General features: G+C 40.0%; 1 protein-coding gene across 1 annotated transcript in view; it reads right to left on the bottom strand.

Moving 5' to 3' along the window:
- The window catches only part of LOC121924938 (potassium channel subfamily K member 17-like), a 48,094-nt gene that overhangs the window by 5,758 nt on the left and 30,976 nt on the right, over positions 1-11,360 (bottom strand). Inside the window, exons 3-4 of the mRNA XM_042456508.1 lie at positions 10,082-10,248; positions 1,197-1,365 (exon numbers count right to left, since the gene is read on the bottom strand). Of these exons, the coding sequence (XP_042312442.1) occupies positions 1,197-1,365; positions 10,082-10,248 (336 nt within the window). The remainder of the gene's footprint in view (positions 1-1,196; positions 1,366-10,081; positions 10,249-11,360) is intronic.

Genomic DNA, 11,360 nt, shown 5'->3' with positions numbered 1-11,360 from the left:
TGCGGTAAACTAGCGTTCTGGTTCCCATCGGGTTCCCATCACGCTCCGTGCGCGCTCGTGCTCGTGCTCATTAGAACACATTGGGGGACGGTTTTGCCCCCATGCGATAACCTTCAAAATGTAGTTCTGATTAATAATTGAATTTAGGCCCATATTCAGGAATTGTCTATGTAGTCAAATACGATTTACTAATAGTACATTACGCAGTTTAATATGATCTTAGTAGCCTGTATGAAATATCCCACATTGTTTTTCTGTTTTTTTGTCACCCACAAATTACTGCCTCATAAGAACGAATGACAGGCTCCATCTGATTACCACAAATGGATGCCTCTCTCAATTTATAACTCAGTATGGTTCATTAGGAAAGGGTAGCTCATCTCTCTATTTTGTAGTAGTTGAAAAACAACTCTCATGAGAACCTCTCATTTTAAACCTTTTCCTTTCCTGCTAGATCATTAATCAACCCAAGAAATCAGCCCAAGAGTTAAAAGCTTTCCCTCACTTTAAAGGGCAATAAGGTGCAGGGCAATAAAGTTGTTTGTGAAAGTGAAGGAAAACCAGTTCTCTCACACAAACTAAGTCTGTGCAAACAAGCGCATAAGCCCTCAGAAGCAAAGGGCCCTTCACCTTCAAGGAGTGCTGCTGCTTCCCGTTCATACTGCAGAGGAAGGAAATGTTTACATATCAGCTATACATTCATTGTCATTATTGCACTTACACCTGAAAAGCCACTTTTCATCCAAAATGGCTACACTGAAATGAACCCACCCACACACAATCAAGCTAAATGAATCTACTTAGTTTGTCAAAACTGAAAGAAATTCTTGGCTAGTAAACAGAGCTTGGAAAAGTTACTTTTTAAGACTATTTCTTTGTTGATTGATTTGACTGGATCTATATTCTGGTTTTCTCCCAAATGGGATTACTATTTCCCAGCCAGCATGGCAACAGAGGTGGATCTGACAATTGTAATCCAAAAAAGATAACTTTTCCCGACTTATGTTAAGTCTGGTGTGTGTGTATGAGAGTGCCTTTAAGTCGCCTATTGGTTTATGGTAACCCCATGCATTTCATAGGGTTTTCTTAGGCAAGGAATACTCAGAGGTGGTTTTGCCTGTTCCTTCCTCTGAAATAAAGCCTATAGCACATGGTCTTCATTGTGGTCACCAATCCAAGTACTAACCAGTACTTACCAATTACATAATCTCCAAAGCCTATTGTGCTAAGTGTAATGAAAGAATAATAGAATCCCTCTTCATAGGTCCAGCCTTCTATGGCAGTGAACAACAAAGGAGGCAGCAGGAAAAACAGCAGAAGGCCAGCAACCAGGGCACAGGTCCTTGTCAAGACAGCTGCCCCTTTCTGGTAAGATATAAAGAAACAGTAATACTTCAAGGAAACAGACAGATGGATATACTCTCATCTCTCTTGTAAGAATACATGCTGGGTGAATAGGTGTTGACAAGCTTATGCTGGAAGTGAAGTGACTCTGCAAAAGAGGGATACATTTCTACTGAAGCAATAGTCTGAACTAGAGAAAGTTTACATTCAAGACCACTGTGTGCTATCTGACTTTAATGGACCCTTGGGAATGTCTTGCTCTTGGGTTTGTAAATAATGGCCAAACAATCAAGGAATGAGGTTTGGGAATGAATGCGAAGTCTGTGCATTCTTCCTCTTGAATGACAAGTTTCAAAGAATCATCAAGTTGGAAGGCAACATAAAAGTCATCTAGTCCCACCCTGTGCTATGCAGGAATGCACAACTAAAGAATTCCTGAAAGATGGTCATCCAACATATGTTTAAAGACTTAAAAAAAAGAAGAGTCCACCACCCTTCAAGGCAGTCTGTTTCACTGTTGAACAGCTGTTGCTCTTAGGAAGTTCTTCCTAATGTGTAGAGGAATCATTTTTCTCATATAGAATTTGGTCTTGTAATTTTGGTCTCTTTATATCATAGCTCCACATCTGTACAGTTTGTTTCTGCCCTGTCAATACAAATTTTACACATGTCTACAATTTTATGTACTAACCAGGATATTAACCTATAATTTTATCTTGTTGAGTAAACTTACATTAAGCCACAGTTTCTCATTCCAGATGTAATGGCATAGTGTACTTAAGAAACTGAGGCCTGGTACAGACTGGCGTTATGCGCTGGCCTGGGACCGATTTTAGGGCTTGAGGGAGCAGAGTGTTCGCATGCTCCCAAAGCCTACCATGAGCCGCTGGTGCCATCATGGCTTGTCCCCCTGCACACAGGGCTGCCATGATTATGTATGCATGGTGCAGCATCCAGGAGCGGGTTCTTTTTAGGGCTCCCAGAGGCCACGCCGTTTGGTTGCTGCAGCCTCCGTTGGGAGCAGAAAGGGACAGCATCTCACCGCCCCTTTCTCCCCATCTGTCCAGCTGCTGAGTCTGTAGCACTGAAGCTAACATCTGACAGGGAGATAAAGAACAATAAAGAAACTTTTTGATTTATTAAGGCAGAAATGTTGATTCAAACTAGTCTGTGGACAGAAGTAGGCTTTCTAGATTCAAGCCATGCTGGTTGTGGGATTCTGGAAGATGTAGGCCAAAAAAAAGTATGTTTTTCAAGTTCCATCACCTCTAAATGGCTATGGATTGCATCTCTTTTCAGTCTAGTCCATCAGTATAACACCTGAAGTTTATCTCACTATTAGGGGTGAAGAGAGGGGGAATCAAAACTCACATTCTTTAAAAAGCCATGTACTTCTAATGATCTTTACAAATGTAAATAAGCTAAAAACACATATGATTCTGTTAAAAGCATGAAAAAATGCGTATAGGGGTACTGTGAATGGTTCTTCTAATTCAGAGGTTCCCAAACTTGGATCCTCAAATGTTGCTGGACTACAAATTCCAGACTAGCTGATCACTGGCAATGCTAGCTCTGGTTTCTAGGCCAAACCCAAAGCTGAGAATGAGTGATCTGATGCCTTGGAAATGGGGATTTCAGCAGAACTCACCATCTGCCTGAGTCATCTCAGTTTATTTGCTTTATAAACACCTTGCCACAGCAGATCTGACCTCTAACTGTGGTACACTGTGGCTTGGATGGGAAAGGCTGGTGTCTGGAAGAGGAAGAAGGCTGATGGATAGGTTGCCTGGTCTTGCAGCAGCCCTTTAATCCTTCTCCGTTCTGTGGATTTGGCCATGACTGGTCACCCTGTGACTCATTTACCAATGAGAAACTGGATACCATTTCTCCCAGCAGTTCATGTCTTAGCTTAAATGTGAACTTCCATCTTCCAGGAAAATTCATTGCTACTCAAAGCAAATTTAAAAGACCCATGACTAATGAGAAAGATTACCACATGAGGGGGGTGAAAGAAAGTTCTCACAGATTAAAAGAAGGAACATTATCAATTTAGGAGCATATTTTCTCCCTATATTTTGCTTTCTTCCTTTCTTTGATAGAGAAGTCATGTACAGTTGAGGTTCCCCCTCCCCCTTTAAACTGGGTGGACTTCTTCTGTGGTCTATTTTTTTAAGTCTTTTTTAGGCCTGGAAACTCCTGTTACAGAAAAAAAAATTTTTTAATAAACACACAGACACACGTTCTTTCAATGGCATTTTTTCCAGTTTGAGATAAACACAGATTTTAAGAGTGTGAAACTTTGAGACTGTAAGTTGTAATACATGTAGGTTCCTGTCAGCATCAGTGGACCCATGCAAAGCCTGAGACTTGTCTATAAAAACCGGTATGTACCTGCTGTGCTCCAGCCTAGCAGAAAAGTTACACAACTCTTCAGGAACTGTACTCCATCCTAGCCTCCTTCAAGGAGTGGGAATGGACTATGTACATGCGTCATGTTTTCTGAATACTTGGAGTAAGCAAGACGCCAGCTGATAACTTAAGGAATGTGAGTCCTGCCCAGACATAATATGAGAGGAGCAAAACACAGCGAAAACATAGAGAAAGATAGGGGGTAATAAACTAACTTTTTCAATGAAACAAGAGCAAGAAACAACTACAGTTGTCTCACAACCGACCTAATAGTGGTACTACATTTGGCCATTTCTATTGGATTTTGGTGAAGTCTCCCTTTTGCGCCTTCTGATATATTTTACTCCAAAGTTTTGTTGCCTACATAGAAAATATGACTCATGTGCCCTGTCACTCTTCAGTTCTATAATGCAGTGGCAGACCAAAATGTTCTCATATTTTGAACAGGGAAATTCTTTTCCATCTCTAAATTACCATGCTGGTCCCATTTTTGATATATATATATATATATATATATATTAAAAATGAACTGCATGATTTCTGAATTCTGCACCAACATATAACAAGTAGATAACAGATACCTGAACAAAGGGATGACCAACTTCTGGATGTGTTGGGATATTATACTAGGGTACCATGAGAGCTAGGGGACTATGGACTATGACTCTGGAGAGCAGGGTCTGAATCCCTGCTTGGCCATGAAAGCCATTTGGTGACCTTGGGCAAGTCACATTCTCTCAGCCTCACAGGGCAACAATGGCAAGCCTCCTCTGAAGAAATTTGCCAAGAAACCCCTGTGGTAAGTTCGTCTTAGGGTTGCCAAAAGCCAGAAATGACTTGAAGGCACACATCACACACAGAGAGCATGGTAAAGCAGCAGAAAGGAGACCTGTAACTTATTGGAATCAATGGATTTGCCGAAGGGGGGGGGGGAGGAGGCAGTAACACACAACTACTGTTTCCATATGTGAAGATTACAAGAGGTCAAACTAAAGGGATAGGAAGTAGGAGGCAGAAAGGTTTGCTATGGAAAATGAAAGGATCTTAGCCATCCTTTGGTCAGCAAAACTTTGTTTTGATCTGGAGAAGTCCATCAGGTCTTAAAGCATGCTAGAAATACCTCCACAGCACCTAGAAGTTAATCAAGGGGATTCTGGAACAAATAATAATAATTAGTTGCAACCCCTAGGGGGGCATAGGGGCCACCAAGACTGCCAAGGGAGGCCACATGCAGTCCATGGGCCACATTTTGCCCACCAATGGCATCTCTCATCTTCTCCATTCTCCCTCCTCCATTACGACTGGTGCTTGTGGTGCTTCTTCTGCCACTTTGTTTGGTTTACACTGTCCAGTTTATTCTGTTACAAAAAATTAAACCTGACAATGAGCTTTGGAGGAAGTGGCAGTGTAGCCTAAAGTGTATGTGGGGAAGCACAAAGGAGTAGAAGGGGACATAGAATGGTAGCTATGAGCAAAGGATAAGGAATTAAAAGATCCCTCAGCTGCTGTGAGTCTTAGAAGCCCCTTTTTTATTTCCAAGCATCAGCAAATGCTACCAGCATTTCCTATCAGTTCTGGTGATCTCCCAATAGAAAATCAATTCCCATATATCAACAATTATGTTGTTGTTGTGTGCCTTCAAGTTGTTTCCAGGTTATCGTGACCCCAAGACAAACCTATGATGAGGTTTTCTTGGCAAGATTTGTTCAGAGGAGCTTTGCCATTGCCTTCCAATGAGGCTGAGAGCATGTGACTTGCCCAAGTTCATCCAGTGGGTTTCATGGCTGAGTCGGGAATCAAGTCCTGATCTCCAAAGTCATAGTCTAACACTCAAACCACTACACCACACTGGCTCCCTATCAAGATCTATAGTTAAACTATAAAAAAGAAGAAAATATTCAGGGAAGACAGAGTTTACATTGCCCTGTTTTTGGTGTTGCAGAATTGTAAGGAATGTGGAATAATCTAGACTACCCAAAGAAATCACTGTCCAGAATAGAGTAATGAGTCCTTTCATTTTTTTAATGTATGAATGGATTTTGATTAAGGAAGCCTAGAACCATCTTAGCAGAAAGTACAAAGTGCCTTTTAGCACTTACATACAGTAACAGTATACAGAGGATTAAGAAGAAAATCTACTGTTATTTACTAGTAGAACCTGTAAGAACATGTATCGAGTGCCCTGTTTAGAATATTCTATTCTAGTCTTCCTGGTTTTATACTCTCTACTGCAGCAATACTTAGCATTCTGTGGCCACTCCACCATGATCAGTCCTCACATTGCTATTTTGTTTTATTTTAGATTCCCTTGCATAAGTTTTTTTTCCTCCTTAAAACAGGAATGAATTTCCCCATGCTTTGTGATATTTCCCTCATACTGCTTCAAGTAATTTTATGCCAACATTTTTCTGCCTACTTAATTCTGACCCTTTGATGATGGAGGTAAAAAAAGAAATTACATTCATAAATTGCGGGAAGGGGGAGTGACATTTTTGGGTAAATTGTGAGGCTTTCATGCTTACATTATTGTAAAGAGGTAGCTTAGGGCTGTGTGTGCATGGACAAATGTGCTTTTTCTTTTCCAACTTGTGCACCATTCTCCTGTGCTTTATGGCCTTCCTGGATTCCTGAAAAGCTCCACTAGAGAAATCAACCTGATAATGTTCTCCCTTAAGCCGTTCAAGTGCTGCTCACTACTGGATGCCTGAAAACTGAGCTAGGGTTTTGTTTTTGCTTTGTGTGTGTGTGTGGTTTTTATCGTTAAAAATGACTGCCTGACTTTATTTTAAAAAACAAAACAAAACAACAACACAAAAAATCTTGCTAATATATCAGATAATCAGCAGGTAGCAGAATGAGAAATGCCTAAGGAAAGAAGTCATCATATTAAATCATCTAAACAGGGCCAGATTATCAATGCATCAATTGTTGCAATTATTCCAGGCCTCTCACTGACTAGGGGCCCAATGCTTATGGAATAAGATCCCTTCTACAGCTTCCTGAAGTTTCATCAGTATATTGTTATTTGAGTAATTGACTAAAAATTACGGGATCAAGTTGTGAACCTCATTGAAGTTGCAAGGGTGAAAAAGAATTCAAACATGAACTTTTGCTGCTGTCCATTGTACTTTTCATTTTATTCATTCTGTCCTTCAATTTCTATGTCACTATTCCTAGAACAGCTCTCACGTGTGCATGAAAATAACTGTAAAACTTCAAGTTGCCCTTGTCTGTAGTGGAATTTCTGGGAGGCAGGGGCAGCTGGGAAGCCTGGGAAGCACCCTTTCCCCTTTTTACAGCTATGGCTCATATTTTTAAAAAGGACATGGAAACACTATGAGTGAGAGGATTTAATTTATACTAATTCATTATTAGTGTTGAAACATTTTGTTGTTACCTGTCGTCAAGCCGATTTTGACTTATGGCAGCCTATGAATGAGAGACCTCCAAGAGCCTTGTTCAGCAACTGTCAAGCTCAAGTCCTTGCAGACTCAGGGCCATAGCTACTTTGATTGAGTCTATTCATCTGTAATGGGGTCTTCCTTTGTTTCCTACTGCCTTCTGCTTTACCAAGCATTATTGTGTTTTCTAGTGAGTCATGTCTTCTCATGATATGGTCAAAGTATGACAGTCTCAGTTTAGTCATACTAGTTTCTGCTGAGTGTTCAGGCTTGATTTGCTTTATGACCCATTTGTTCATCTTTTTAGTAGTCCATGGTATCCATAGAATTCTTGGCCAGCACATTTCAAATAAGCTGATTTTTTTCCCTATCAGCTTTCTTCAGTGTCCAGCTTTCACAACCATACACAGAAACTAGAAATGGACAATTCTAACTTTAGTATTCAATGATGTATCTTGTCACATCAGGATCTTGTCTAGTCCCTCCACAGCTGCTCTTCCAAATTCTAGTCTTCTGATTTATTTACTGAAGTCTTCATTCTGATTAATGATAGAGCTAAGGTATGAACTTTTTAAACTATTTCAATATCTTCATCATTTACTGGGGACGTGCGGGGGGAAGGGGCGGTGAACCCATGGCGCACATGTGCCGCCACGCCATGGTATGCATGAGCCCCATTCATTTAAATGGGATTCGAGCATATGCGTAATTTGCTTTACGTGGGGGAGTCCGGAACAGATCCCCCACATAAAGCAAGGACACACTGTACTTTAAAGCGATGTAAATTATTTGTGGTCATTATTTTTGTTTTCTTAATTTTCAACTGTAAACCTACCTTTGCAATTTCTTCCTTGACTTTATTCAGTAATTGTTCTAATTCTTTGCTATTTTCTGCTGATAGCATAGTATCACCTGCATATCTTAAATTGTTGATGTTTCTTCTTCAATTTTCTTGACTCTCCATCAAGTCTAATCCTGCTTTAGGTATATGTTTATCTTATAAATTAAACAGATAGAGTGATAAAATGCAGCCTTGCCAGATCCCCTTGTCAACTGGAGACCATTCTGTTTCTCCAATAGCAATAGCAATAGCAAGTAATTTTCTATACGGCTTATCAGTGCACTTAAGCACTCCCTAAGCGGTTTACAAAGGTTAAGCTAATTGCCCCCAACAAGCTGGGTATTCATTTTAGCAACCTCGGAAGGATGCAAGCCTGAGTCGAGCTTGAGCCTTTTCACTGGTATTGAATTCAAAAACTTATGGTTTGTGAGTGAGTGGCTGCAGAACAGGCATTTAACCACTCCACCACCAGGGCTCCCACTGCGCCACCTGGGCTTCTCCACATTATGTCTTGGCACTAGCCTCTTGTCTTTACACATTGTACATCAGGACAGTCAAATGCTGAGGCATACCCACTTCTTTAAGAGCAATCCATAGTTTTTCATGACCAAAGAATTTGCTATAATCTATAAAGGCTTTGCTACAATCTATAATCAAAGGGTTTGCTATAATCTATAAAGCACAGACTTATTTTCTTCTCAAATTCTCCTGTGTGCTCCATTATCCAATGTATGTTTGCAATATGTGTTGCAATCTTTGTTGTAGAATTTTGAGCATCACTTTGTTTGCATGGGAGAGTAATGCAATGATCCTGTGGTTACTGCAATCTCTGGTGTACCATTTCTTGTGGACTGGAATATATATTAAACATTTCCAATCTGTGGGCCACTATCTTCCATATTTGTTGACAGATTTCAGTTAGAATTTGAGTAAATTCTGTCTCTGTAGCTCAAAGCAACTCTACTGGTATGCCATCTGTTACTGGTAATTTATTTTTCCCTGAGTACAGTTTCTATTTTACTTTCTAAAATTGTAGGTTCACTTCATATAGTTCTTGCTTGAATCAATCTGTCATCCCATCATCTCTTTTATATATTGTGATACTGTGAATTGTACTGTGATTTTAATGTATATTTGCTGTTTATCGTGTTTTATCCTGTAACTGATATTGTTGTAACCCGCCTTGATCTACGGAAAGGCGGGCTATAAATAAATATTTTATTTATTTATTATTATTTTTTATATTTCTTCAGCGTATTTTTTTCAATTTTTTAAAAATTTCTACATGCAATGTGTTCTCCTGCTGGTTGCAGAGCCTACTCACTCTTGGTTTAAATTGCCCTTTGATTTCTTGGACTCTGTAGAAGAGGTCTCTTGTTCTTCCTTTTTGTTGCCATAATATATTGGCATAGTATTAGTAGTGATTTTCGATTCATACAGTAGATACTGTAGGGCACTATCCCTATTCTTGCTCCTTGCTACTCTTGCTTATTACACCAATAAGACATCAATGTGGGATTGATACCACTGGAGAATGAAATCACACACAGAATGAGCCAGAGATAGAAAAATGGTTATCAGAAGAAGATATAAGTGTTATGGGTGTTCAGAGGTAGGAAAAGAAAAAGGGAATGCTAGATTTGAGAGTTTATTTGCCATGAATCACAGTACTAGAACACTAGCAAAGGCAGTTAAAGGGGCATTCACACTGATTAAAGGGATGTTTTGAAACAAGCCTGGGCTTTGTTTTCAGGGATGCTCAGTTTGGTGCCACTCTGTGCCACAATAAAAATGTTCTAAGAGTTACAATTCAAGTTACTAAGTAAGCCTCAGTGGGATTTACTTCTGAGAAAACATGCTTAGGACTGTGCTTTCAAAGCAGAGAAAGAGAAAGTGTTATACCTATGACTAGGAGCAGAATTGTGATAAAAGAAGCTATGCGTTAGAAGCACAAATAACCTGCCAATTCAGACTACTATTCTTACAACACAGGACTGGCTGAAGGGGTTTGCAACAAATGTAAGTAAAAGCAGATAAAACAGTTCCACTTTTATCTGTGTGTGTTATCCTGACCCAGATTGCTTACCTGCCAATGGAACCTCTCACGCAGGCGGAAAGCACAGAGATGAACACCGGAAAGCATCAGTTGTCCTATTCTGTTCAGGAGTATGAGGTTTAAGGGGATCCCAAAGAGTGCAAAGAAGATGCAGAGGACTTGGGCAACTCCTGTGCTGGGACTCAAGTTACCATAGCCTGGAAGGGAAAAGGCAATGATTAGTTTCACAAGGATACCCAGCATGTTGTAGTGGCTTGAACACTGGAGTAAGTAAGTAAGTAAGTAAATTTCTGGAGGCCATAGTTTGCATTTCTGCTTGGCCATGGAAATTCACTGGATAGCTTTGGGCAAGTCACACTCTCAGCCTCAGAAAAGGACAAATGCAAACCGCTCTGAAAAATCTTGCCAAGAAAACCCTGTGAAAACCTTAGATTGCCATAATTAAGAAATGACTTGAAGGCACACAACAACAACAAAGTTTCACAAAATTGTCCACATTTAGGTTGAAATAATATGAATATGCTTCAGTGTTATCTTAAGAGAAGGCCAAAGGTTGGGGGCTTGGGACAAGAAATTCACTCACCAAATTCAATCCTTGAGGCACTCCTATGGAACTTGCATACTCCTTCCAGAGAACCTCTCCTAAATAGGGTGTTTGCCCATCAAACCAGAGATAAGATAGTAACTAATAAGCCAAAATATCTCAACAGACCAATTGTCAAAGGATTACCAGACTCCTGAAGAAAGAGAGGAGACATTCTGGAAATCCTGTACAATATTGCAGAAATGAAAGGCAAGGTGAGAAGGACGTTTGAAATCTAGGAACAGCCACATTGTATTTGAGCTACTGATTCCCGGCACTGCTCACCACTGGCTATGCTGACCAAAGATGCTGGGATCCCAGGCATCGCATAATTGTCGCTTACTATCTGATGTTCTGTTGTTGGCTGTTTATCGATCCATTTCCTGTATTCCTATGTACTGTATATGTATTATCCTACTTGTGATTATGTATTTTCTCTGGATAATGATTAACCATCCATTATGAAGCCTTGCCCTCCCTCCAGTCCATCTGCCTTGGTCCAGACCTCGGAGGTTGAGAGGAACTGCTGGACCTCTTACCCTTTCCCTCCACCACTCCCTTCTCCTTCTGTGTCATGTCTTTTTAGATTGTAAGCCTGAGGGCAGGGAACCGTCTAACTAAAAAGATTGCATGTACAGCGCTGTGTAAATTTACAGCGCTTCATAAATAAAGGTTAATAATAATAATAATAATAATAATAATAATAATAATAATAATAATAATAAT

This window comes from Sceloporus undulatus, chromosome 1 (assembly GCF_019175285.1).
Source record: "Sceloporus undulatus isolate JIND9_A2432 ecotype Alabama chromosome 1, SceUnd_v1.1, whole genome shotgun sequence".
In the NCBI taxonomy this organism is placed as follows: domain Eukaryota; kingdom Metazoa; phylum Chordata; class Lepidosauria; order Squamata; family Phrynosomatidae; genus Sceloporus; species Sceloporus undulatus.
This window is presented reverse-complemented; position numbering and strand designations above follow the sequence as displayed.